We start from the raw sequence: 23,957 nt of genomic DNA, 5'->3' as shown, positions 1-23,957 counted from the left end.
ATTTAAATTTTATAATTATTTTTCAAAATAAGGGATTTATTTATTTTCATTCAAATGATAAATTATATTTGAAAAAGTGAAAACTGTAGCTTACAAAGATATTTATTGATATAAAAATTGCATCAAGCCGAGTTAGGTTATTCAAAACAAAATTGAAAAATCACCCAATCATATGTATTTATAATTTGATCTGAATTAATCTTAGAATTCTAATTGATTTCAGCAGTTTCGTGCTTTGGTTACATTCGAATTCAATATAATTAATTAGTTTGACTCAATCAAACGGTAAATCGAGGGATTATTGTTACGGGTAAGTCCATCTTACTTAATAATATTTGTTAGCTATTTAATGTGGCAAATTGCAATTTGGGCTTTCACTTGGCCAAGCCGTAGTCCATTTGTTAATTGAAGATGCCAATGGGTGGTGCAAGGCCTAAGATTTGGTTGGCTGGTTGCAGGGCCGTCAAGAAATCTCGTAGAACTTGGCTATATTCCAATTAGATCAGGCCAAACGAGATTCAGCTGCTGCTGCTGCTGCTGCGTTCGTTTCGGGCGTTGGGCACGCTTCTAATTTGTTGCCATTGCCGTTGCCATTTTCACGGAAAACAATAAGCGGCGCCCAGGGAATAATGCCAAAATAAAGATGAAATGTTACGACAAGCCAAAGTCAAAAGACGGGAGTCATCCAATAGCAGCAATAGGGCAACCCAGCTGAAGCTTCTCTCGAAACGCACTCACGCATGCGGCAATCGGTTGGCCAGGGAGGGGAGCAGAGACTTGAGGGAGGGCTATGAGTGTGGGTATGTGGAGTGGAGTGGGTAGCCTGTTGGCGTATATGAATATAGACCTGACATAATGAGCCAGCTATAAGCGAAATGGCTGCCGACGTCGTTGTCTTTCTCGTCTATGTCTTAAGATGTGTGCGTAATTTGAATTTAGTCTGCCAGGGAGTTTATTAACAAATACAAAGAAGATGAAAAAAAGAAACAAATACAAATACAAATACAAACACACACACACACACAGAGACACACACTCTTTCAGCTCCAGAGTGGCTGCTTCAAGACATACGCTTGGCCTGTGCATTGAGCATTGGGGCATGTCGGGCAAGAGACTGGGGCATGGGACACGGGGTATGGAGCATGGGGCATATATAATGCCACAGAGATTATATTGTGGTTGGCCCGTCACTTGGCTCGTGCCAGATAATAGCTGGGGTGGGGTTACTTGGCTTCGAGTGGGTCTCGCTCTGGCTGTTGCCTTCTCGCCGAAAGAGTTCAATTTGGGTCAGAGCCCGACTCGAGTCGACTGGGTATGAGTTGCACTTTTAATTAGAAGATTGCGCCAAGCGCAAGAAACACAAACGCAACGCAAGTAAATACGAGAGATACGAGGCTAACGGTAACGCCAAACCTAAACATTTGATGCTCCATCGGGGAGCTCCATAGTGGAGCAAGTTTCTACACATGCACGTATATGATTTCAATCGTAAGCAGCAGGTTTGCCTGAGCCTATGTGAGATGAGTTTACTATTGGTTAAAATTTAATATGAATACAGAAATATTTGAGCATTTCATTAAAGCGCATTTAAAATAATATAGAAAATTTTTAAAATAATTAAAATTTGAAAAATATTCTTTTCGCTTTTAAATATACTAAATTTAAGGTATTCTGGCTTTTTTCTTAAAGTTTATAAGTGCATGTTCTTTAATAACTCTATAAACTTTAAGTATTATTATATATTAAAACTATGATATTTTAATTAAATAAATTTAATATTATTAAGAATATTGAAAAAGTACTTAATATTCTAGATATTAAAAAAAAAATATTTAGGACCAATTTCTTTTGTTATTTAAAAATTTGTAATTTTTTTCTTAATGCAGATATGTAATAGACTAAGTTCTACATATCATTAGCCATAGCTAAGTTAATCAATTAATCAGCGAAATGGAAATCATATTTAACTTATGATCTGTGGGATTTCTAGATTTTCTTAAGATTATAGTATACTGAATATTAATGTATATAAATAAGCTATATAACTATAACAAATACTGCTCCCACTTTTCACCCAGTTAGGCTCTCGTGTTTAGATAATTGAATAGCCTGACCAGCTATGATTGCATCAATCCAATTTTCGGCTATTTTAGAAATCTATTGTGACACATTTGTCAGTCTAACTGGCTCTAGCTCCTTTTCGTTGGGCATTCGTGTCACTGCATCGCATTCAAAATCAATTTGTGAATCCAGCTCTTTGTTGCATACGGAAGTCAAGTAGAATTTTTGGTTGTTTTATTTTTGGGGTAGAGCTCGGGCATGAATTCGTAGCTCATTTAGTTTGACATTTAGCTGATGCTACAGTTGCAGGAGCTCTATGTGTACTATATACATATATATACATAATATATATATATAGGGGCATGAGCATGGCATGCATATTATATATTAATGTATGGACAAAAGATAGAGAAAGAGAGATAGAGCGAGAGAGGTAAAGAGAGAGAGAGAGAGATAGTACGACTGTTGAAATATTCATTAGGCCTGAGTGCAGTGACAGAAATTATGCCTGCGTGTCGCTCTGCGGACAACATTGGAATGTTGTTGCTGCTGATGATGTTGATGTTGTTATTGTTGCTGTTGCTGTTGTTGCTGTGGCACTACTCGCACGTGCGTCATATAGCTGAGGCAGAATGCCGCAGCAAATGCCGGCACGAGGCGCATTCAATTTGCGCATTTGGCTTTTTAAAAAATGCATTAAAGGCGCGTGCAGCAGCGACAGCCACCTCAAATAACTGGCTAACGTGAATAACGTGCCCCAAATGCAAGCCACAGACGGACAGGCAGACAGAGAGACAGAAAAAAAAAATGTGGACGAAAGTTGCGATGAAAGCGCGAAAATTACTTCCTAAATAGCCGCCTGACTGGCTGTCAAGACGCTACAGAAAAGGAAGAGGAGCTGGAGCTGGAGCTGGAGACGGAGACGGAGACGGAAGACACAAGCAGGAGACAGTCGACAGGCAAGACCAGAGACCAGACACGAGCCCAATAAAGGATATGCATATATAGTAGCAGGAGACAGAGGCCACAGACGAATTCAAATTGCAAATTCGCCGCAGATTTTTTATGCACTTTTCCCTAGACCAAAATTAAGCCAAGCGAACGCTGCGGAACGAAACGAACTCCAGACGGGTAAAGCCACGACACACACACAACACACACAGAGAGAGGACGGGGATGAGGATGAGGACGAGGACGTCGCTGACATTTTTGACGACAAAATAAAAATATAAGAAGCAGCAGCGGCAGCAGAAAAGCCGAAGAAGAAGAAGCTACTGCAACAAGGATGACAGCACAACTGAATGCAAATATTATCGTATCTGTATGCGAGAGACGCTGAAGGCAGAGCCTCAGCACACAGGGCAGACCCCGTTTCAGAAGCGAAAAGGTGACAAACTGGCCGAACGGAATATGGCTTCAGTTAGGGTTGGGGTGTGATAGGGAAATGTCTATATATATGTATATATCTGTCTGTTTCACAGTCTGTATATATGTACATATATATATACCTGCCTTTGCCGCCTTCCAGCTAAATGCATTTCGGTTTTATTCATATTTTATTCAAATGTGGCAACCAAAATGGCACAAACACTGCGCAGTTATTTATGTTTCGTTTTCTACTATCCTGTGCAGTACTCTCTCTCTCTCTCTCTCTCTTACTCACTCACTCACTCACTCAGCCAGGGCTGCATAATGGCGCTAAAAACGGAGTTGATACCCAAAAATGGGCTAAACAATTGCGGAAATCCTTTGAGTTAAGCTGGAGCAGGAGTCGGTAGAGGAACGTAGCCAAACTGAAATTGATTAAAATAGATGATTGGGAATGTCAATTGATGAGTTGACTGCATTGCAATGCATTGACAGGAAGCAGTTTAATTACATAAGGAACCTTTAAGGTTCCATATGAATTGATTCGACTCTCAAGAGTAAAGTGGGTTAACTGGCAGACTATATATAATATATCATAGTAGGGATTGGCTAGGCGTACATTGCTTCAATTCAATGTTCAATAGAGATAGCTCTCAATATTCCATTATATAGAAATATTATGATCTTTTAGAAATGTCAAGGGATACTCAAAAGCTTTGCTAGTTGCTAGTTCTCTATATTTTAAATATGGCTTAGATATACTAGCTTTGCTCTTCTGTATTTAATTTTTCTTTTTAAATATTACTATTACATATATTTTCCCATTCTCTCTGGCTTAGGAATATATATATCCTTTATTTACTATTTATTTTCTTAATCTTAAATTAGAGAAAAAACTTACTTTAGATTAAGAGCAATATATTTAAAGTAGCTCCAATTGATGCTAGTTCTTGTAAAGCTGCCTTACAAATCTGTTTGAGTATTCGCTTTTATATGCTAGCTCAGATTTAGCTTAAAATATTAATCAACTAACTGTGAAAGCAGCTCGAGGACATTTCTATTGACTCATTTGAGAGTCTTCGGAGCGTTGTGCCAGTCCCTGAATGCCGCTCTTTATGAAGCTGCCAAATTGTTGTGGCCATTTCTCATCGTATTTTTGTTGTTGTTTGCGTTTGTCATTTGAGGGCGAAGCAAATACTTTGGAGGTCTCATTGCTTCAATTTTGTGTGCAGCTGGAGTGGGGGGAGGAAGGGCGATGGTAGTCAGAGAAGTAAAGCCACAGTCTGAGACATCAGTTTTGCCATGAATTGCATTTTTCTGTGCCGCGCCTCGCTGCCCCGTTCTTAGCCATAAACTTGTCATCATTTTAATATTGGCAGCTTATAAGCCACGTTAGACGCAGCCAAGACCCAAAAGCAACAACAGATCAGCAGGGAATGTTCAATGAAGTGGCAGCAGGAGCAGCAAGGGAGCACTACAAAACGCGAGCACTGAGAGGAACAGAATGAAACGGCAAGAGGAAGAGGAAAAGGAAGGGCAAGGAATGGAACGACGACCCAAAGCCAATGTCAAGCCAAGTCAAGACAAGCCAACTCAGCAACGGATTATCTGCGACAGCCCCATGAAAGGCGTTGACGTGCAAGTGGAACGCCCACAGAGCGCTGTAAGGGTGAGGGGGCGTGGTTAGATCGAGGACTATAGCTAGTTTGTGTGTGTAGCAAAAATTTACTGTAAAATACAATTTCCCGTTTTTATAGCTCATTTCCAACAACATTTGCTTAGCCAGCTCGTCGTTCGTCGCTCTGCGCCGTCTATGGGAAAACAATTTTTATTGCATTTCGCTGGCAATGAGCAAAATGAGCGGTAAGCGGGCGACGAGGTGAGCGGGCGTCGAGGTGAGAGTTGAAGGGGTGACCGAGTGAATGCGCTGAACGTTGGGCGGTGCAATGACTCGCTGCTTGAATGGATGGATGGATAGATGGATGGCCAGCAGGCTGACTGGCTGACTGGCTGGGTGGTTAGTGGGTGGGTTAGTGGTTGGGGGTGTAAGTAAATATTACTTCGTTTCTTTTTCTTTTTTTTTTAAACACTTGGCATTAAGTGCAGCAGCTGTGGGCTGACGAAGAAGTAGAGGACGGGCGTCTGGCTAGCAGCTGCCACAAGCATCGACATGGCAGGCAGGCAGGCAGCCAGGCAGTCAGGCAACGTTTCCTGCGTTAGTTGTGCGCTTCAAGATTCAATTATAATGCAATAAAGCGCGAATCAGAGTTACAATAAAAATAACAAGAGCGAGCTACACAGCATCAGAAGCAACAGCAGGGACACACACACACACATACACATATACAAACACACATTGACAAAGTCAGCAGACATGCTGAGTATACAAGAAATCTGCAATACACACACACACACACACACAGCCAGCCAGATACAATTGCAACTCTTCATATGCCTGTAACTCAGAAAGTGTTCCAGAAATTTTCATAACAGAAATCTTGGAGCTTTTTTAATTGAATCGAAAAATATATTTTTTACAATTATTAATTTTTTACAAGTATTTATTTATTTTTTATAAGTATTTATTTCTTTAGATGTTATTTTTTTTTTATCGTTTTCTGTTTGTTAGGTTTTAACCAGTATAAATTATTATTGGCTATATATAAAAATTAAAAAATAATAAATAATTGGTGAAACTAAATGGAATTTGTCAATGTTTCTGTACATTTATGATTATTTAATATTTATTCATTTTGCTCTGCGAAATTACGTAAAAATACAATATATATATTAAAATATACATGTAAAATATTATAGAATTTAGAAATGATAAACAAATTACTACAAATTTATTAATTATTGTTTGTTTTTATTTATTAATTTTTTATGTAAGCCAACATAAATTATTGTTATTTTTTTTATATAAACTTTTCTGAATTCAACATGATTTTACTTAACTATATTTTGATTATTTATATTCAATATTTTAAGCTTAAAAATATTTAAATGGAAGAACATATATATTTTGATTATAAAAGAGCGATTTGTTGAGGTTTACCTTTGAATAGTTGTCTATTCGATTAGGCATTAAATTTGTAAACAATTTTATTCAATTTTCAAACAACATTTACAGCTGAACGAAAATATTAAAAGAAAATTCCAATAATTTTCTTTCTTTTATTAAATTGACTACAAAGAAGTTAGGTGACGTTATTTTGTTGCTTTGCTTTTTGCTTTTTTGATTGAATAATGTAAATGAAATTCGCTTGAATTCTGTTTATAAATATGCATAAATTAATGTCCTAATAGGCTTCCCATGGAAATATATTTCGTTGAAAATTAGCTGCAATTTGAGCGGAATCAAATTAATATTGATTTATTTATGAGACCCAAGTAAAATAACGATGAAAAGTGGCTTAAAAAGCAGAGAAATTGATTTCTGGATCGTGTCTGGAATGAGAGCAACTTCGGGCAGGAGCTACAGTTGGCCACGACAAAAATGTTGCCCAGAGCTGACGACAGACAGAGAGAACGTGAGAAAGACAGAGAGAGAGAGAGAGAGAGAGAGTGGGAGAATGAAAGTGTGAGTGGGAAGAGTTGTTTCCCGTTCTAGTGCTGCTGCTGCAGCAGCGTCATCAGCAGCTAAGTGTTTAAGTGTTCTAATGTAACTTTGTCTCAACTGCTTCAGTTGCTATTTCTCACTCATTTTCTTGGGGCACTTTGGTCGATGGAAGCACGTTGACTGCCTCTAATATGATTATGATTGTTACTTTCCTCTCTCTTGTTGCTTTATGCAAATTATCGACTGTAATCAGTCAGTCAGAAAAAAAGTAAACTTTAAATTGACTAATTCCAAAAAAAAGGTAAAAATATTTCAAACTGGCCGACGGTCATTTTAATTATCTGGCAAAAAAATGCAAAGCAGCTACAACAGCAACAACAACAATGACAGCCAAAAAGAAATTCAATTAAAATGGAATCCCCGGAAATTCCTTGTAATCCCAAACAGCCCAGAAAAGAAGCAGCAGCAGCAGGAGAAGTGCGTATAATGCGTATACATATTGTCAAAAGCCAAATTGTACAACTCACGAAGGTAGCACAAAACATGTGGCCAATAAATTCGTGAACAGCAGCTACAAGGAAGAGAGAGAGAGAGAGAAAAAAAAACGCAGATGAAGTAACTTAAGTATGTAAATTGCCGCACGTTCATTTTTTGATTTTCCCCAGCATGAAATCAGTATAATCTGTTTTGTCAGTGCCCTGACCAACAACAGCGACAGCAATGCCAGCAGCTGAACAGCAACAGAAAAGTCAACGCAAACTTTGCCAGCTGAAGTTGATTTAAAACGCGATGCCAAACCCGCTCGCCCCTCTCACGCTGTACCATCTCTCTCTATGTGTGTGTGTGTGTGTGTGTGTGTTAGCCCACCGGGTGCTTATCCGTGTCCGTGCTCTGGTCCGTATCCCTGCCCAGAAGCGCTGATTAACGCACTCGAGCGCAATCTGCCTCACTTCACTTTTATGTAAACACAAAACAGAATATAAAGGCATAAAACAAAATAAAATAGAACGCCTCTCTTTCTATCTATCTGTCTGTCTGTCTGTCTGTCTCTTTCTGTCTCTGTGGCTGTCTGTCTGTAGAGCAGCAGGCCTATCTAGATGTGAACAGCAAAAAAATAAATATATGTTTGACTCTCTGTCTGCCTTTTCATATTAAAGGTAATTTTCATATTTTTGCAAATGGCTGCCTAGCAGTACGTTCGCTCTCTCTCTCTCACTCTTTCTATCTTTTTGAGTCGCTTTAGCATACGCCAAATTCAATCATTTAAATTCAAAAATACACATAAATATACTTATGTGAAAAGAAGAGAATAAAAGTTTACCTATATATACAGGTAAATATATATATATATGTATATATACATACATATATATATCTCTCTCTAAAGCCCTACTTGTACATTGTGTGGCAAGGTCAACGGCCGACAATTGTATAAAATGAAAATATTATGAACGTGAATTTTGGCAAAGCAAAGACGATTGTAATACCCTAAGGTGTAAAGATTACAAATACGATATCGCTTGAGCAATGGGCGTGTGCTACGCTACGCATATCAAAATGCTCTATTCAGACTGAAAAATTTATAAGAATTTCATTCTTGAATTGTGAGTGCTCTTGTGTATAAATGTATGGGATGTGGTTACGCATAAATTGTTATCAGGGGAAGAGGGAGGGAGCTGGCAATTGTTTGAAGTAATCGTGTTAATGTGCGGCTAGTCAATTGCGCTTGAAGTATGTAGGTCACAATAGGCTGGTTATTAATTATGTTATATTAATATTAATCTAGTTTTACTTTGATTTATATCCAATTCGCTACAGCTGCAATTTATAATTGTTAAAATAATAATTATTAAATTAATTTAATAATAGATTTTTCTTCATTCAAAGTCAAATGCTATAAGGTTCTATAAATAGATATAAATATAATTTGTTTTTTAAATATTATTTTTTTATAATATTTTTTATTATTTATATGAAAAAAAAAATACATTAAATAAATTTTGCTTTGGCTTTGCAAATAGATTACAAACATTACTTGATTTTTTTAATATTTATTAATTAATATAATAAACACCAAAATAATAAAAAATATAAGCTACATTTGTATATAGTTTTTTTTTTTTTTTTTTTGTCAATTTTTGTATAAAGTCAAATTGACAAAGGCGCTTTAATTTTAATTGAATTACCTAATCATGTAGCTGTAAATAATTATGTAATTAATAATCAGGCGTGCTTAATACCTGGCCATAACTAGATTATAGCGAAGCTTATGTCATATCAAATGCTGTCATATGTTTAGTTATGCAAACACGAATATTAATCAATGATATGATTTGCTGGAGATATTAATTATTATTTAATATGTTAGAAAAACTAAATTGCATTTTATTGCATTAGGTATTTGAATAAATAAACATTTATTTGCCTGAATTTTTGACACTTTTTAAAGCAAAAAAATACTTTTTTTCTACAAAAATTGTAGGAGTTGATTTTAGGTTTCCTTTTTCTTGTTTTTCTTGACGTTCACCTTTGAACTTTATTTTGTTTTAGTACAAGCCAAAAGCTTGACCCCTGACTTTTTAACCAATTTTAGATGCGAATCAAGTTAATTTTTAAGTGTTCCTATGGCTTTGCTTTGCTCTTGCTCTTTTCAACTGGGCTAAAACTTGTTCTGCTCTATCTCCAGCAAGCGTTACCAATCTTGTGCTCAAGTTATGTTAGCCATCGTCTCAACTGCGAGTGCATCAAAAGGGCAAAATCTGAACTGAGTCGCGGCTTGCAAAACTTGCAATAAAAAAGAGATGGAAATATTTTAAGCTGAGGCGCCCAAGCAGCGTGCTGCAAAAAATATTTATTACTCTCTGCCAGGCACAAGCATCTATGTGTGTGTGTGTGTGTGTGTGCTCTGTGCTATGTGTGTGTGTGTGTCTAGGGAAGATTGTTTGCCCTCAAGGTGAAAATATGCTAAGTAACAAATAAAAGCAAGATCTCTATCAGAGGCAGGCAGCCTTAACTGCGACGTCGACGTCAGCAGCGATTGCAGCGCCGGCGTCGACTGCAAATGTTGCAAACGAGTCGAGGCGTCGCGTCGCGTCGTTTCTTTTGGCTTTTTATGTATTTCTCTTTCATTTTGCTTTTTTTTTGAGGTTTTTTTTGAGAAGTGCGGCAAAACTAGAGCAGGATGAGGAATGAAACGAAACGAAACGATACGGAACGGATCGGAACGAAATAGACGGCCAAAAGCAAAGCTTGTAAACAAATTAAGAGATTGCTTTCGGCCAGGCGGCCCTCAAAAGCGTTGAACTGAAGGCTAAGCCAATGGGCGTAGCGCGCCAGCAATGGGGCAATGGGCGTTTCTAATCAAATCAGTTGCTGCATGCAATAAATTCCAACGGGGGGCAACAAAAAACCAAAAATAACAAAAATACAGAGAAGTAAAATGAAAAACACTTTGCGGTTTCTGCTGCTGCTGCTGCTGCCACAAGCTGAAGCGACAAACAACAAAATTGATTGGGCGACTTTTTTTTGTATTTCTATTTTTTAGGTGTAGTGCGTGTAAAATTTTTGTTTACAAATTGTTCAACTTTCATAAAATGTGCCCAAAGGGGCACAAGGAGTGGGGCGTGGCTATGGCGTGACTGCGTTTCGTAAAAGGCTGGATTTTTTTAGTTTTCTCTCTGGCCTATATCATGTAAATATGATTATTTTAAATCATGAAACTCTCAAGTGTTTTGTAAATAATTTCCAGCAGGCTAGCTAAAAGCTGACAAAGTTTTTCCAACAACTATGAAAAAAGTGCTCAGACTTGAATGTCAACAAACGTATATATGTGTATATGTATCTGGGTTAGAATAGCTTAGTGATTAAAGCGATTTGAAGAGTGGCAAGGCAAGGTTGAAGTGGACATTGGAAAGCTCAGATATATTATTTACTTAAAGAGAACCGAAAATAGAGAACAAAGCAGAGCAATAGTATAGAGTTTTTTATGTAAAAGGGAAAGTATAAAAATGGTTGAATATGTGTATAAAATTAAATCAAATTAAAACGTAGAGAAAACTAAAGGTTTGCCTTCTATTTACTTAACGAAAGTTAAAAATATTTTAAAATATATATAAAATAAAATATTTATATTTATATATATAATTATAATAGATTTTAAGTAAGCTTACGATCAAAAATTATATTATTTTTACTAATGCGTGCCATTTAATCATGAATCGTATAGATACTCTATTTAGTTTACTACTCTATTTAGTTTATATATTTATTGTACTTTTTCTGGTTCTATTAAAATTGTTAAGCATATTTCATCAATCATATAGTATATATAATAAATAAATATATCTATTTATATATATATTATTCTTTATTATTTTATTGTAGTTTTTTTTTTTTGTTTTTATTAAATAATAATAAATATATATAAAAACAATCATGTATAAATAATTATATATTATTCTATATTATTTTATGGTAGATTTGCTGTCTTTATTAAGATTCCTAAACATATTTCATCAATGGAGATTGTATGTATATTTTTATAATATAAAAATATATCTATTTATTATTTATATAGTTTATTGTAGTTTATTATCAATTAGGATAGAGGATAAAAATATATTTATTCCATATGCATACGCTTAAATATGATTTGCCATTTGATTACGAATTACCTTTAGCCTATCGAATTTGTAGCAATAGTTTGAGGTTTCTTTAGTTATAAATCAAGCTAGTCCACTCACTAAAAAAAAAAAAAGAATTTCAATCAGATATCCTAGTTAAAGCACATGTCAATAAAAATTCAGTATATTTTGTATAAATCAATCCATTATTTGTGAGCCAATGTCAGAAGTTCGCTATCGTCCGTTCTATGGCCGCACCATAGCCTACACCGAGGACAACATCGAGATAAGGAAACTCTTTGTGCACGCTCTGCCCATCGAGATGGAGTCGGAGGTGTTGTCGAACTACTTCAACAGCTTTGGCAGAGTGCTGCAGATGGAGCTGACAGAGAAGGCGACTGACAGGAGATTTAAGTACGGCTACGTTCTGTACGAGAGCTCACGGGATGCAGCGGATGTGCTGCTGAAGGAGAGGCATTTGGTAGAGGAGCAGCTGGTTAAGGTGGAGGCCTTTTATAGCTGGGGTCAGCCGGCGTCTGTGGAGCGCTGTGGGTCCATTTGCCAAATGTCGCCCATAATGAGGCTTAATGATGATTGCCTGCTCTGCATATACCGTTATCTAGCGCTTGCGGATCAACTCAGCCTCGCACGCGTCCTGCAACGCTGTCCGCCCCTCTACAGCTCCATTAATCTGGGCATCTTCAAGGGGCTCAGCCTGTGGCATATTCGTGATTTTCTGCTGCTATTCGGTCAGCATCTGAGCCAGCTTGTTGGCCAAATCCCGCGCAATCATCACCAGCGGCTGATTGAATACCTAGCCAACCATTGCCAGCGACTCAAGGTGCTGCGCCTCAGATATAGTCCCTTATCGTTGCGCAACATGCGCAAGCTGTTCGGCCAGCTGCAGCAGCTGGAGGAGCTGGAGTTGTCCAACTGCGACCTCAGCGATGAAAGCCTGCTGGCATTGAGTCATCTGACTAAACTGAAGGCACTGAATCTCTGCTACAATGACATGCTGACCGGCCGGCACATGGATAAGCTGCCTAGCTCTATAGAATCGTTAGATCTCCTATATTGCTTCGATCTGCAGTTTGCGCTGCTGCCCAGCATCTGCAGCCGCTTGCCCAAGCTCAGGGAGCTGAGCGTCAAGGCTGTGCACACAGAGCAAACGGATGTGTTCCGGGCATTGGCCAACGAGCACTGCTGCGAGCGTCTGGAGCGACTTGCACTGAAGACGCTCAGCTACCAGGAGCAGCCTCTGCACCTGGAGTACGTGGCCAAGCTTCCCGCTCTCCGGCAGCTGATCATGCACGATAGTCCGCCCAGCCTTGAGCTGCTGCAGTGGCTCGTCACATACAAAGCGCAGCAGCTCATCCAACTGGAGAGCAGCTCCCGCATCTCATTGGATGCCAGGCACTTGGAGCTGGTTGCTCAGCTGAAGGCGCTGCGTATTCTCTCGCTGCCCCATCACAACCAGCTCGACGACGAAGGCATGGCAAAGCTGTGCAGTCTCCAGGACTTGCGGGAGATCTCGTTGCAGTCGTGCAAGCGAGTCACAGAGCAGGCGATTCTCCGTTTGCTGCTCAGCTGCAAGCAGCTGCATGTGCTGCATCTGGAGCGTTGCGTCCTGCTCTCTGGGCAGCTCATCTACAGCATTGAGAGTGAGCTGCGTGAGGAGCTGCACAGTGGGTGCCATCAGCGCCAATTGCCGGTTCAGCTGTTCTTCTACGGCTCGAAAATTAATGAGTTTGTGCTTAAGCATCCAGATTTAGCGGGTAACGATGTGGTTCAAGTGGAGCTGACTCTTTGTCCAAATTGGTAGAGCAGGCCTAGGGTGGGCTGAGTGAATAGCTGGGGAGAGTTATGAACGTTCATGTTGGCAGGTGTATATTTATTTAAATTTTTATTAGTTAATCCAACTCAAATGATCTTATTCCCATTCTTAGAAAGTTTATTGTAGTTTCAATAAAGTAGTTGGAAGCCAAATAGCAGCTAACTAGACAGTCTACTAGGACATTAGAAAACAGCATGAAAAGGCCAAGCTGAAGCGTTTAGTTAGTTATCATTATTTAATAAACATTATTTACTCAACTTCATAAGAAGTTGACGTTGTCTAGGGAAAAAATAACGTATATTAGAGTAAAGCTAAATTTTGTATTTATTTTTGGTTTTCGTACAACTTTTTTGTACTTAAATTAAATAAAATGTTTAGATATATACCTCTTACTATTTAAATATTTTCCATTTCAATTCATATTAACTGTTTTATTTGCGTTTAAAATTGAAAAAAAAAAAACACGAATATAAATGGTGCTGTATATATGAATATATAAATATATGTATGTACATATATACTGTTATGCTCATAAATAATCAAATTAAAATATAATTTCGGCTTCATTATTAATGCTCAATTTTCAAGATAGCTTAAAAAAGTTATCTATATGAGAAATAAAATGCTAAATATATTAATTTAAAATTCCTTAAAGTGCACAAAAGCAGCTTGATGCAGCTAAATAGAACAGATATAATTGTGACAGAGTATAGATAGGTATTTCGAAGCCCCTGATAAATAATCATATTTCTTACAAAAACATTTCAACTGCAATTATAAGTTTCTAGTTTTGATTCAAAATATTGCATTTCCGCTAGCATATGATGAAATTTCCTTGGCCGTTTACCTGGCGCCTCGTGGCAACTGAATCGAAAAGCGCAGCAAAGGCAGGTGTAGCTAAGGAAAACTTACTGGGTAAATAGCAGCCGGCAGCTAAACAAAATGACCAAGGTTATGCATATATTAAGGATAAACATAACTTTTACGGAAATTATAATTAAACGTGGGCGCCTCGAATCGAGAGTTGAGCTGAGCTGAGCTGAGCCGAGGCGAGTCGGGGCGAGTCGAGTGGCGTCGCATCGGCTAGAGTTGAGCTGAGTCGCGTGGAGAGTTCAAAAGTTGGCAAAGCGCCGCACGCGGAATAGTTTTCTAATTAACTGTGAACTATGCGCAGCAGAGAAAAGACGCACAGCAATACCAAAAAGAGAAGTGAACAGAGATAGACAGAGAAAGCAAGGCAGAGAGAGACAGAGAGTGTGTGTTAAGGGCGTCCAGTGCTGGAGCTGGCTGTGAGATAAACCGTGAAATCTCATGAATTAACTGTGCCAACTTTTGGCTCCTGGCTGGCGCACGAAACTATTTGAAAAGAAAGACAATTGCAACGTGAGAGGCAGAGAGAGACAGAGAGAGTGAGAGATAGAGAAAGAGAGATGGGAAGCAAGCAGAGTCTGCTGACGGCAACGGCGACAGTTTCTCCACAAATGATTTAGTTGCGGCGGAAAGCGAAACGTCGCCAACAAACAACTCGAGTGCGGGCTTGCCGCCATTGTGCCCGCCATTGTACCGGAAATGCCGCACAAATGAGAACTGGAAATGGAAGGAAGTTGACAAGGCATGCAGCGTGGGAGCCACACGGGGCGCTGCTGGGAATCGAGCTGCTCGTGTACCCGTGGGGCAGCGCGCACAGTAACGTGCGAGGCGTCAACAATGTCACATGACAGGTCGTCGCAACACCAGGCCCGACAGCAGGACAGCCCGACAGTCCGACAGTTGGACAGTTGGACATTCGGCAGTGGCTCTCAACACCGGGTGAGAGTGAGTTGAGTCGAGTCGAGTCGAGTTGAGACGAGACGAGTCTGGAGACTCTGACTCTGGCAGCTCCATTGGGTCGCTTCTCTAATTAGCTGCAGTAATGGCATGTCAACAGTGCCAAGCGTGGCATCAGCTTGCACAGGACAACGCCAAGACAGCGGCAGACGGGTTGCAGCTTCTACGGCTGCTCCGGGTTGCTCCGATTCCTGCCTCTACTTCTACTTCTACTTCTACTCTCTCTCTCTCTATCTCTATCTTCTCCTCCTGCTTATCCATGTCCGCAGTGTAATTGGAGACAGGCGCCATGGCGCCAGCTTCCCCATCCCATCATCTAGACTATGATATGCGGCTCTTAACCCATTTTACTCAACAAAAACGCTTCACGAAATTAAACACAAACTATAAACAGTGGCGGAAAGCATTCTTAACAAAATATGTATTAAGTTCCAGGCATCTCAGTTGCTAGCTATTCTCTACTTAAGCACTGAAAGAAATTCTCAGAATCTCTTCTTTAAAATGCTTTAACATTTTTTTCGCATGCTTTTCTCTTTACATTTAGCTCTGCTCCTCCCATCACTCCCTCTCTCTCTCTCTCTCTGTATCTTTTTCTCATGCAAACAAACAAACTGGCTTTGCTGAAAAGTTTAATCTCAGATAGCGACTAAATGGCAGGAAATTTAAGCGACTGTCAAAATTGTGTAAAAGACTTTGATATTCTTCTGTTAAGCGAAATCAAATTTGACATAAATTAGAGGTAATAAAAGTTCAATTATAATCAATTATATTCAATCGCATCTAGCTGCAGTCAATTATTTGCAATTATGCGTTGCAGTACAGATATATAGATAAATCGAGGAGGGGGCAGACAGGCGGGCAGTTATGGATCTGGACTTATGATTTTTCGGAATATCTTTGTATATTAATATATAAAGGTCTGTCTGTCTTATGTATTTAACTTATGTATTTAACTTTTTAAACAGAACTGACTTTATTTCGAATCTTGGATACCTTCAGTAAAAGTATTTAAATTCGTAACGACTTATTCTTTGGCATATTCATGCAGCTGTATGCCATTATTATGCTCTGAATTCATTCATGTCATTAAGAAACTGCATTTGGCACAACAATTTTTCAACAATTAATTTCATTCAGTAAACTCGAACCCACAAAGAGGCCCAAGCACAGTCGTTGCGTTAGCTGCGATTATGTGTGGTGTGTGTATGTGAGTGGCTGTGTGCGGGTGTGTGTGTTTCTGTTCGGATTGCTTTGAATGCACGAAAGAAGCGTTGAATGAGTCTTTAAAATAAGTTCAAAAATCTGTAAAATAATGTGCTGTAATCTGCACTGGTTTCATTTAAAAGCGATAGATATTGGAAAATCAAATAAAACAGAGTAAAATTGATAAATGTCTTCATTTTCTTTCAGTCAACCTACTCCAAGAGAGTTTTTAAATTTTCTTGAGTCATACAAATCTTGATTTATCTGTTTTTAAAATGGTTATTTATAAGGAAATGGAAGTTCCTACAGGCTTTGCTTTGATTTCTTATCTAGTGTTATATACCACATAAATTTGCTATATACAGATTTTAAGCTATAATCAGCAGCTAACATATAAAATTAGACTTTTCATATATTTATTCAACATTTCCCCTGTCAGACTTTAAAAGATAATTAAAAACATTTAATGCCAATTCGGCTTAGCTCCGTGGCGAAGCTTGAGCATGTGGAGACATTTTTGGACCTTGAGCTAAAATGCAGAGAATAAATAGGTTTGAGGTTTGATGAAACCCCAAGAAAGATTTTTTGAAAGATAAGCAAATTTTGTTGTTAAATATAATGCCTTGGAAATAGCTTTAAACTTAATTTATAATAATAATTTAAAAATATAATAAACTACATACAAATGTAATTAATTCTTTTTTATTCCAATTTTGATTCAAAATTCTTATTTTCTCATATTAGATTATTGTTCTATAAAAGTATTTTTAAATGATGCAATATGGAAATCTAAACGACAGCTGAATGAAAAACTCCCCTTTAGCCTTACCTATATAGAGTATGCTCATGCTTAATTCATATTCTTTAAGGAGTATTACGTTCTTGCAATCCTCATTCAGCTCCCGAGTCAAGTATTTCCTGCTTGCTGTAGATTATGAAAAATTTCATTTAGATTTGTTCCACTTAACACGAATTTCCCTTTATTACCTATATTCCGGTGCATTTCGTTGTGGTTTACCTTTGCTCGCAATCGACCCAAAGCAAAATCTTCGTGATTTTTCCCCCTTGAACGTTCACGAATTTTTTTGGCTGCCTTTTTTTTTCATTTGACATAAATAATTGGCGCATAATGAGCATAACTTGAAGCAAATTACAGCGCGTGTGCTTCGAACGCTAAGCAGTTGGGTGGCTCTGCCATGGCCACGCCCTCGCCTACACGGGCGCCCACGACAGCGCCAGTGCCCTACAGGGCTTCGAGGCATTAGGCAAAAGGAAAACTTAAAAATATGTCCAGGCTGTGGGTGTGGGTGTGGGCGGGATGTGGAAGAGCGAAGGCGAAAAGCGATGCCAGCCTTAGTTATCAACATCCACTCTGTGTGCGTGTGTGTGTGTGTGTGTGTGCGTTGTATTTGTCGTCCTGCTGTTGGTCCTGTTGCTGGCACAGTTTTTGCGCTATTTTCGCAGCGTTCTGCTCCTTGTTAAGCTGCGCCAACGTTTTTCTTTAATTATTCAAAAGATAATTACACTAAAAATTTTTTGTCATTTGCAAAAACCGTCCCCAAGTAACCCAACTTGCAGTACAAAATCTATAGACATACTCTTTTTTTTGTCGCTCCTTTTCATATATATACATACATATATATATCTTTCGTTTTTTATTTTCCATATATATTTTTTTACCCTTATTTTTTTGGACAAAGTTTGCTGTGCGAAGAAATTTGCAGCCAAGCGCTAAAAATGCTATTTTTATTTTGCTTTTCATAATTGCCAGCCAAGCGAGAGACAGAGAGGCACATAGGAAAGAAGAGATAGAGAGAGAGAAGAGCATCTGCCGGATGGCAACGGAAAGTTTAAGGAAACGCAGCCCAGATACGTATACAAGCGGTTTGGCACATAAGATACAGATACCCAACGGGAGGACAGTCACATATGCTTATATAAAACATGGGCTCGCCGAGCAGCTACAAAATATGCGAGAGACGATGCAAAAAAAAAAAAAAAGAAGAAGAAGGTATCAACAAAGTTACACGGCTTTCGAATAACTGAACTTTTAGAATAATTAACAAAAATTAACAAAAATGTGAAATTCTTATCGAGGCTTCGATCTGAAAATGTGAGGAACTTAATTGCACAAGGTAAGTAAATGAAAAATATTATTATAGAAAGTCGATAAAATAGTTTTAAAAAAAATTATTTTTGTCTGGGAAGAAGTAAAGTATAAAGTATATACATATATGTTATACTAGTATATAAGACAGAGCATGCTTTGGCCTCATCGAGAGTGTTTGGACAAGCAAACTCTAACTTAATATAAAAAAAATTAAAATTAAAAATTTAAGAATATATTAAAAACAACTTTTAAGTAGTACAAGATTTTTCATGCTCGGTAAACATTTTCAGCCGACTAAAGGCAATTGCCAAAGAGTTCGATAATTATGGAGACATATTTAATAATAGAAAATAATAATAATAATAATAAAAGAGCTGCAGACAGTGCTTCACATTCACACACGCACTCACTCACACACACACACACATAATAAGTGTTTGGGTTGGGCATAATTGGCAGAAATTAACGTGACCGTACAATCAATATTTATCGTCTATATAAAGTCCATGCCTTCACGCATATATATATATATATTTATAAATTCATATTTTATACAAGTACTATTTATATGTCTGTGTGTTTATTTATGTATGTATTTATTTGTATATTTATTCATAGTTGGTTTCCTGTAATTTGCCATCGTCGCGCTTGCGTTTTAATTTAAATTCAAGTTGAAAGCTGCATTTTAAATACCCTGTAGAACAGGGTCAAGCAGTGAAATGGGGAGCTTTGGTTAAATGTGTTTGTGCTGCTGAAAGAGATGGAGAGACATAAAAAGAGAGATACGTAAATAGGAAAAGCAAGGCAGTTGTTCTTTTTATGTATTTAACTTGATTCAACTCTCTCTCTTTCTCTCTCTCTCTCTTCTCTCTCTCTCTCCCTGGCTCTACCTAATTTCTATTTATTTCACTCTTTTCTCTTTTCGTATCTACATACCCATGCACCACCACCTTCTGCCTCATCTTCTAGAGTAAAAGGTATCTCTCAGTACTTTATTAATTAGCTCTGTCTTCTTTCATATGGCTCTCTCTCTTTCTCTCTTTCTTTCCGTTCCCTATCCCCAGCTTGCTATTAGGACTTTAAGGACTTGCTTATCTCCCAGCTGTCTATGCTCTACTTTCTCCATCTTCTTTCCATCCTACAGGGTATCTCTCAGTCACCCTCTCTTGTCTGTGGCCCGCCACTTTGTTTGTTGCTTTTGTTACTGTTGGATGTGTTGATTTTGTCCATCAACAAACAAAAATGGCACGCAAATTATGAACCGCAAATGTGCGTGCGAGTCGGCCCAACAACATGGGCGTTGACTACGCGTGGGCGTGCCACTTGATGCAGCATATCTACTATATATATATATGTATGTACATACACCCCTCTCTACATATATATACTTACATCTGCAGTGCCTCTGAACGCAATTGGAAATCCGCACAACGGCCGCACATCTATTTTTAATGGACCCATTTTCATGCGTATCTTTTTTGTTGTATTTTATTTATATTGCTTTTGTTGTTGTTGTTGTTGTATTTATCTTCATACTGCAATTTTTGGGTCAATGTAAATTTTGGTGTGTTTATAGTTGCATAGGGATGTTCAATCTATCGTTCGCTTTTCATAATTTTAATGCTGCATTTCAGGCAAATATTTTAATATTTATTGCTGAAATTATTTTTGATTTTAAGTGCGCTTCAAAGGGTTTGTTTTATTTTATTTCTGTTTAAAATTGGTTTAAATTTTTTAAAATTTTTTGTATTAACTTTTGTTATAGTAATAATAATTTCTGTTTCAGTCCTGAAGGAAACGTGTTAAGTTGAAATATTGGCAAGTGCTGTGCTGTTCACCTTCCTGACAAATCGAGCTGCCAATATGATTTTTTACTCTCTGAAATTGCCCAATATCCAACAATATCCAGAGCTTCTGCAACTCTTTGTTTCATTTTTTTTTCTCCACCTCAACTCAGCATAAATAATTTGTATTTTATATAGTTTTTTCTTGGATAATGTAAAATTATTTTGCATTTTCTTAATCTCAACTGCAACGTTTTGTTATCAGCTAAAACTATTTTGTAAATTACTTCAGTTGCATGTGCTTGGGTACTCAATGCCTCTTCTATGCTAAAAACTTCATTTGATGTTCATTTGCATTTGCTTTGAGAATATGTTAAAATGGCTGTTTACACGAAAGTTTTAAGAATTTGTTCAACAAATCTTTTGCAATTCGCTCACATTTCTGCAACTTTTAATAGCATTGTCCAAGGCAAGTTTTACCTTCAACTTTGAACTCAGCTCAATATGGCATCAACTTTTTGACCGCAAACTTCATCAACTCATCAACAGCAACAGCACACACACACACACATAAACACTCTATTGCTGTCCCTCTCTGTCTCACATGTGTAAGATGCAACACGTGGCCCTTGCGTGCCTATTTGCACTTGGCAAGTGGCAAGTGGTAAGTGGCAAGTTTACATTAAATACAATAAATGCTTGCCACAATTTATGCAACATCAACAAGAAGCATGGGATCCGAGTGAATTGCCGTAGAACCGCATAATGCGGGCAAAATCCAGCAAAAGTTATTGCTGCCCCATGCTGCAAGGCAAATGCTAATGCATATTATTCCAGCACAGGTGTGAAATCATATAAAACTAATAATAATAAACAGCAATACTTGAAAAGTAAATAATCCCCACAAAAACAGGACAGTGCTTAATGGCTAAAAAGGGGAGCCAATGTGTTTGTGTGTGTGTGAGAGAGAGAGGGAGAGCGAGAGAGAAGGCTAATAGTAATTGAAGAAAGTCAATGTGTGTGTGTGAGTGTGAGTGTGTGTGCCGGAGAGAGAGAGAAGGATAATAGCAAAGGAAGAAAGTTTCTATTTTAATTGTTAAACAAGTTGAAGATGTAAGCACTCTAGAGGAAAGTTGGAAAGCAAGCTTATAATAATAAGAGAGTGAGAGAAAGACAAAGAGATAGTATTTCCGAAAACTATATTTCAACAGCTGTTTACCTGACTAATAATATTATTAGGATATTAATTAAATATATATTTCTTATAAAGGGAAATTGACCTCCAATTCAGATTGTAAATGAAGAACATAATGCTCAGAGAAGTTCATAATCTAGTACCCCTATTGCTCTCACTATTTACGCTCTCAAATACAAATGAACTCATCAAATAGCAAGAGGTTTACTGTGCAAGATTATAATTCTCTTGTCAAGAGACTCTATTTGCATGGTATGGAAAAAATTCATTCGAATGCCTCAACAAATGCTAAACTTTTCATATATGTATATAGCTCTTTCAGTTGCTCATTCGCCACATAAAACTTCTGTACGGTGCGGTCCATGTTTCCCTTAAGCTTCAACAATTTAATTAACGAAAATGTAATGCCAAAATAATTTTATTTTAAACTTTACATTAATTGCGAAACTTTTAAGCATAACGCCCGAAAAATATTCAAATATAAATATGAAAATAGTTGCTGAAATCAGTGCGAAATAGACAAAGCAAAAGTTTGGCGTTGCCAGACTAATTGGCAACTAGTTGCTTGCTGCAGTTGCCAGATGCCGCACAAAATGGCAACTAAAGTGCATGATGTGCTGCTTAATAACTTTATTTTCGAAATTGCCACACACACGCACAGCCATAACACACACACACACGCGCACACACACATTAATAGAGGCATGTGCCGTACGCGTTGCCAGATCAGCCAACGTGCGCTGTCCTTTGGCCAGCAGTTTTGGGCTACTTCACTGTTTATCGATGATGTGCAAATTAAAATTCGAGTACGTGTGGGCGTGACAGGACGGGCTGGCGATGGGCGTGGGCCGTGTTTGGTCTGTGACAGTTGCCGGACAAAGCATTGATGGATGCGTGGCGCACGTGTTGGCAACCGCAATGCAAAATATTTTTTACACTTCAGAATTATGGGCCAATGGAGTAAGCAAATAAATAAACCGAGTGAGGCTAACGGAACATTGTGGCTGACACATACACACACACACACACACACTCGGACACACATGAATGAGAAATTTATAAACAAGCGCCAGTGGCGCCACCTAGCGTTGAAAGTATGCTGTGGTTATGTGTTACGCTTTTTATAGAATGCAATTGATACAAACTGACCATACACACACATATATATATGTATATACTATGTATATATATAACCAGAAAAAAGCTCTACTCACAAATGCAGCTAATTTTGCAAGCAACAAAAGTGGGCAGCTGTAATAATAGCTATAGCTAGGGGCGTGGCTGCTGACAACATTACAGCAGCTGGCATTTGTTTGTTGCTTTGAGCCGGTTAAACACTACTCGTTGTGTGCATATGCCCTGGCCAAGTAGGGTGGCCCTAAATATACGCAAAGCAACAGAGGCAAGGCAATTGGAACTCAATTTGAAATTCATTTGTAGTCTACATAGTTAATTATACATATTTCTATATTTCTATATTAACTCCAGCTTTTCGTGGTTTTTCACCGTAGTCAATTATTCTTAAAATATCTTAAAGTCCAAATACATTCAAAAATATGATTGCTCCTTGAGAGATCCTGCACTTTTTGTAGCTTGGCTTTGTGTTATATAGAATTTCTGCATTCTCAATTTTACTGTTTTCATTAACTTCAAATGTTACTAAAATATGATATTCTTTTGTTTTATAATTTTCTGCGTTATTTAAGTTGAATAAGTAAATACCAAGAAGTCAATTACGGCATTAATGCATATGTAGATATGTATGTATATAAATATATTTTTTATATATGCAGAAAAAAATATATACATAAATAACATAAATGCTCAATCAGCGGATTATTTCAATTAATAATATTTGATTCATTCGAATAATACAATAAATACATTTTTTTCTGGTTTATATTAATTGCTTTATTACCAGCATTATGCATGCTTCGTAATTCTTGAATTTTCATAGGAAAAAATTGCAATTAATTACTTATAGTAATTGATAAAGAATATTTGCGTTTACAAATGAATGAAGATAAAAAATAAATTAATTATATGAATTATATAAAAGTCGAAAATCGAGTATAAGTAAACTGCGTGAATAAAAGTAAAAAAAAAAAATACACGCTTTGAATATATTAAAATAAATAATAAATATAATAAAAATATATGAGCAAAGGCTTTCTACATTTTTGTTACATCTTAACAAATAGGTTGATCTGCTCTCATTTGATCCAAATTTTAAACTTTATTTAATTGTGTTATCTATCTGGATTAATAAGTGTATATAAAGGTAAGTTTATAATATAAACTTCATATATATTTTACTCTCTAATATAAATATGTAGATATTCATATTTTATGCTATGTGTAAATACTTATTAAATTTAATTTTCCATCTGT

The 23,957-nt window shown here is 37.3% G+C and overlaps 1 protein-coding gene and 1 long non-coding RNA gene across 2 annotated transcripts in view; both read left to right on the top strand.

Annotated features, from left to right (window-relative positions):
- The first annotated feature begins 227 nt into the window (after positions 1-227).
- LOC149091663 (uncharacterized) overlaps positions 228-23,957 on the top strand; it is a 62,179-nt gene continuing 38,449 nt past the window's right edge. The window contains exons 1-2 of the long non-coding RNA XR_016196404.1: positions 228-310; positions 18,249-18,612. This is a non-coding gene — a long non-coding RNA (uncharacterized LOC149091663). The remainder of the gene's footprint in view (positions 311-18,248; positions 18,613-23,957) is intronic.
- Positions 11,741-13,746, top strand: LOC115564226 (uncharacterized). Its single transcript, XM_030388295.2, has one exon. The coding sequence runs from the start codon at positions 11,834-11,836 to the stop codon at positions 13,433-13,435; it is 1,602 nt and encodes a 533-aa protein (XP_030244155.2). The 5' UTR covers positions 11,741-11,833; the 3' UTR covers positions 13,436-13,746.

This window comes from Drosophila navojoa, chromosome 3 (assembly GCF_054131105.1).
Source record: "Drosophila navojoa isolate 15081-1374.11 chromosome 3, UAZ_NAV_1.0, whole genome shotgun sequence".
NCBI lineage: Eukaryota > Metazoa > Arthropoda > Insecta > Diptera > Drosophilidae > Drosophila > Drosophila navojoa.
Note: the sequence above shows the minus strand (reverse complement) of the source record. Positions and strands in the feature narration are given on the sequence as shown.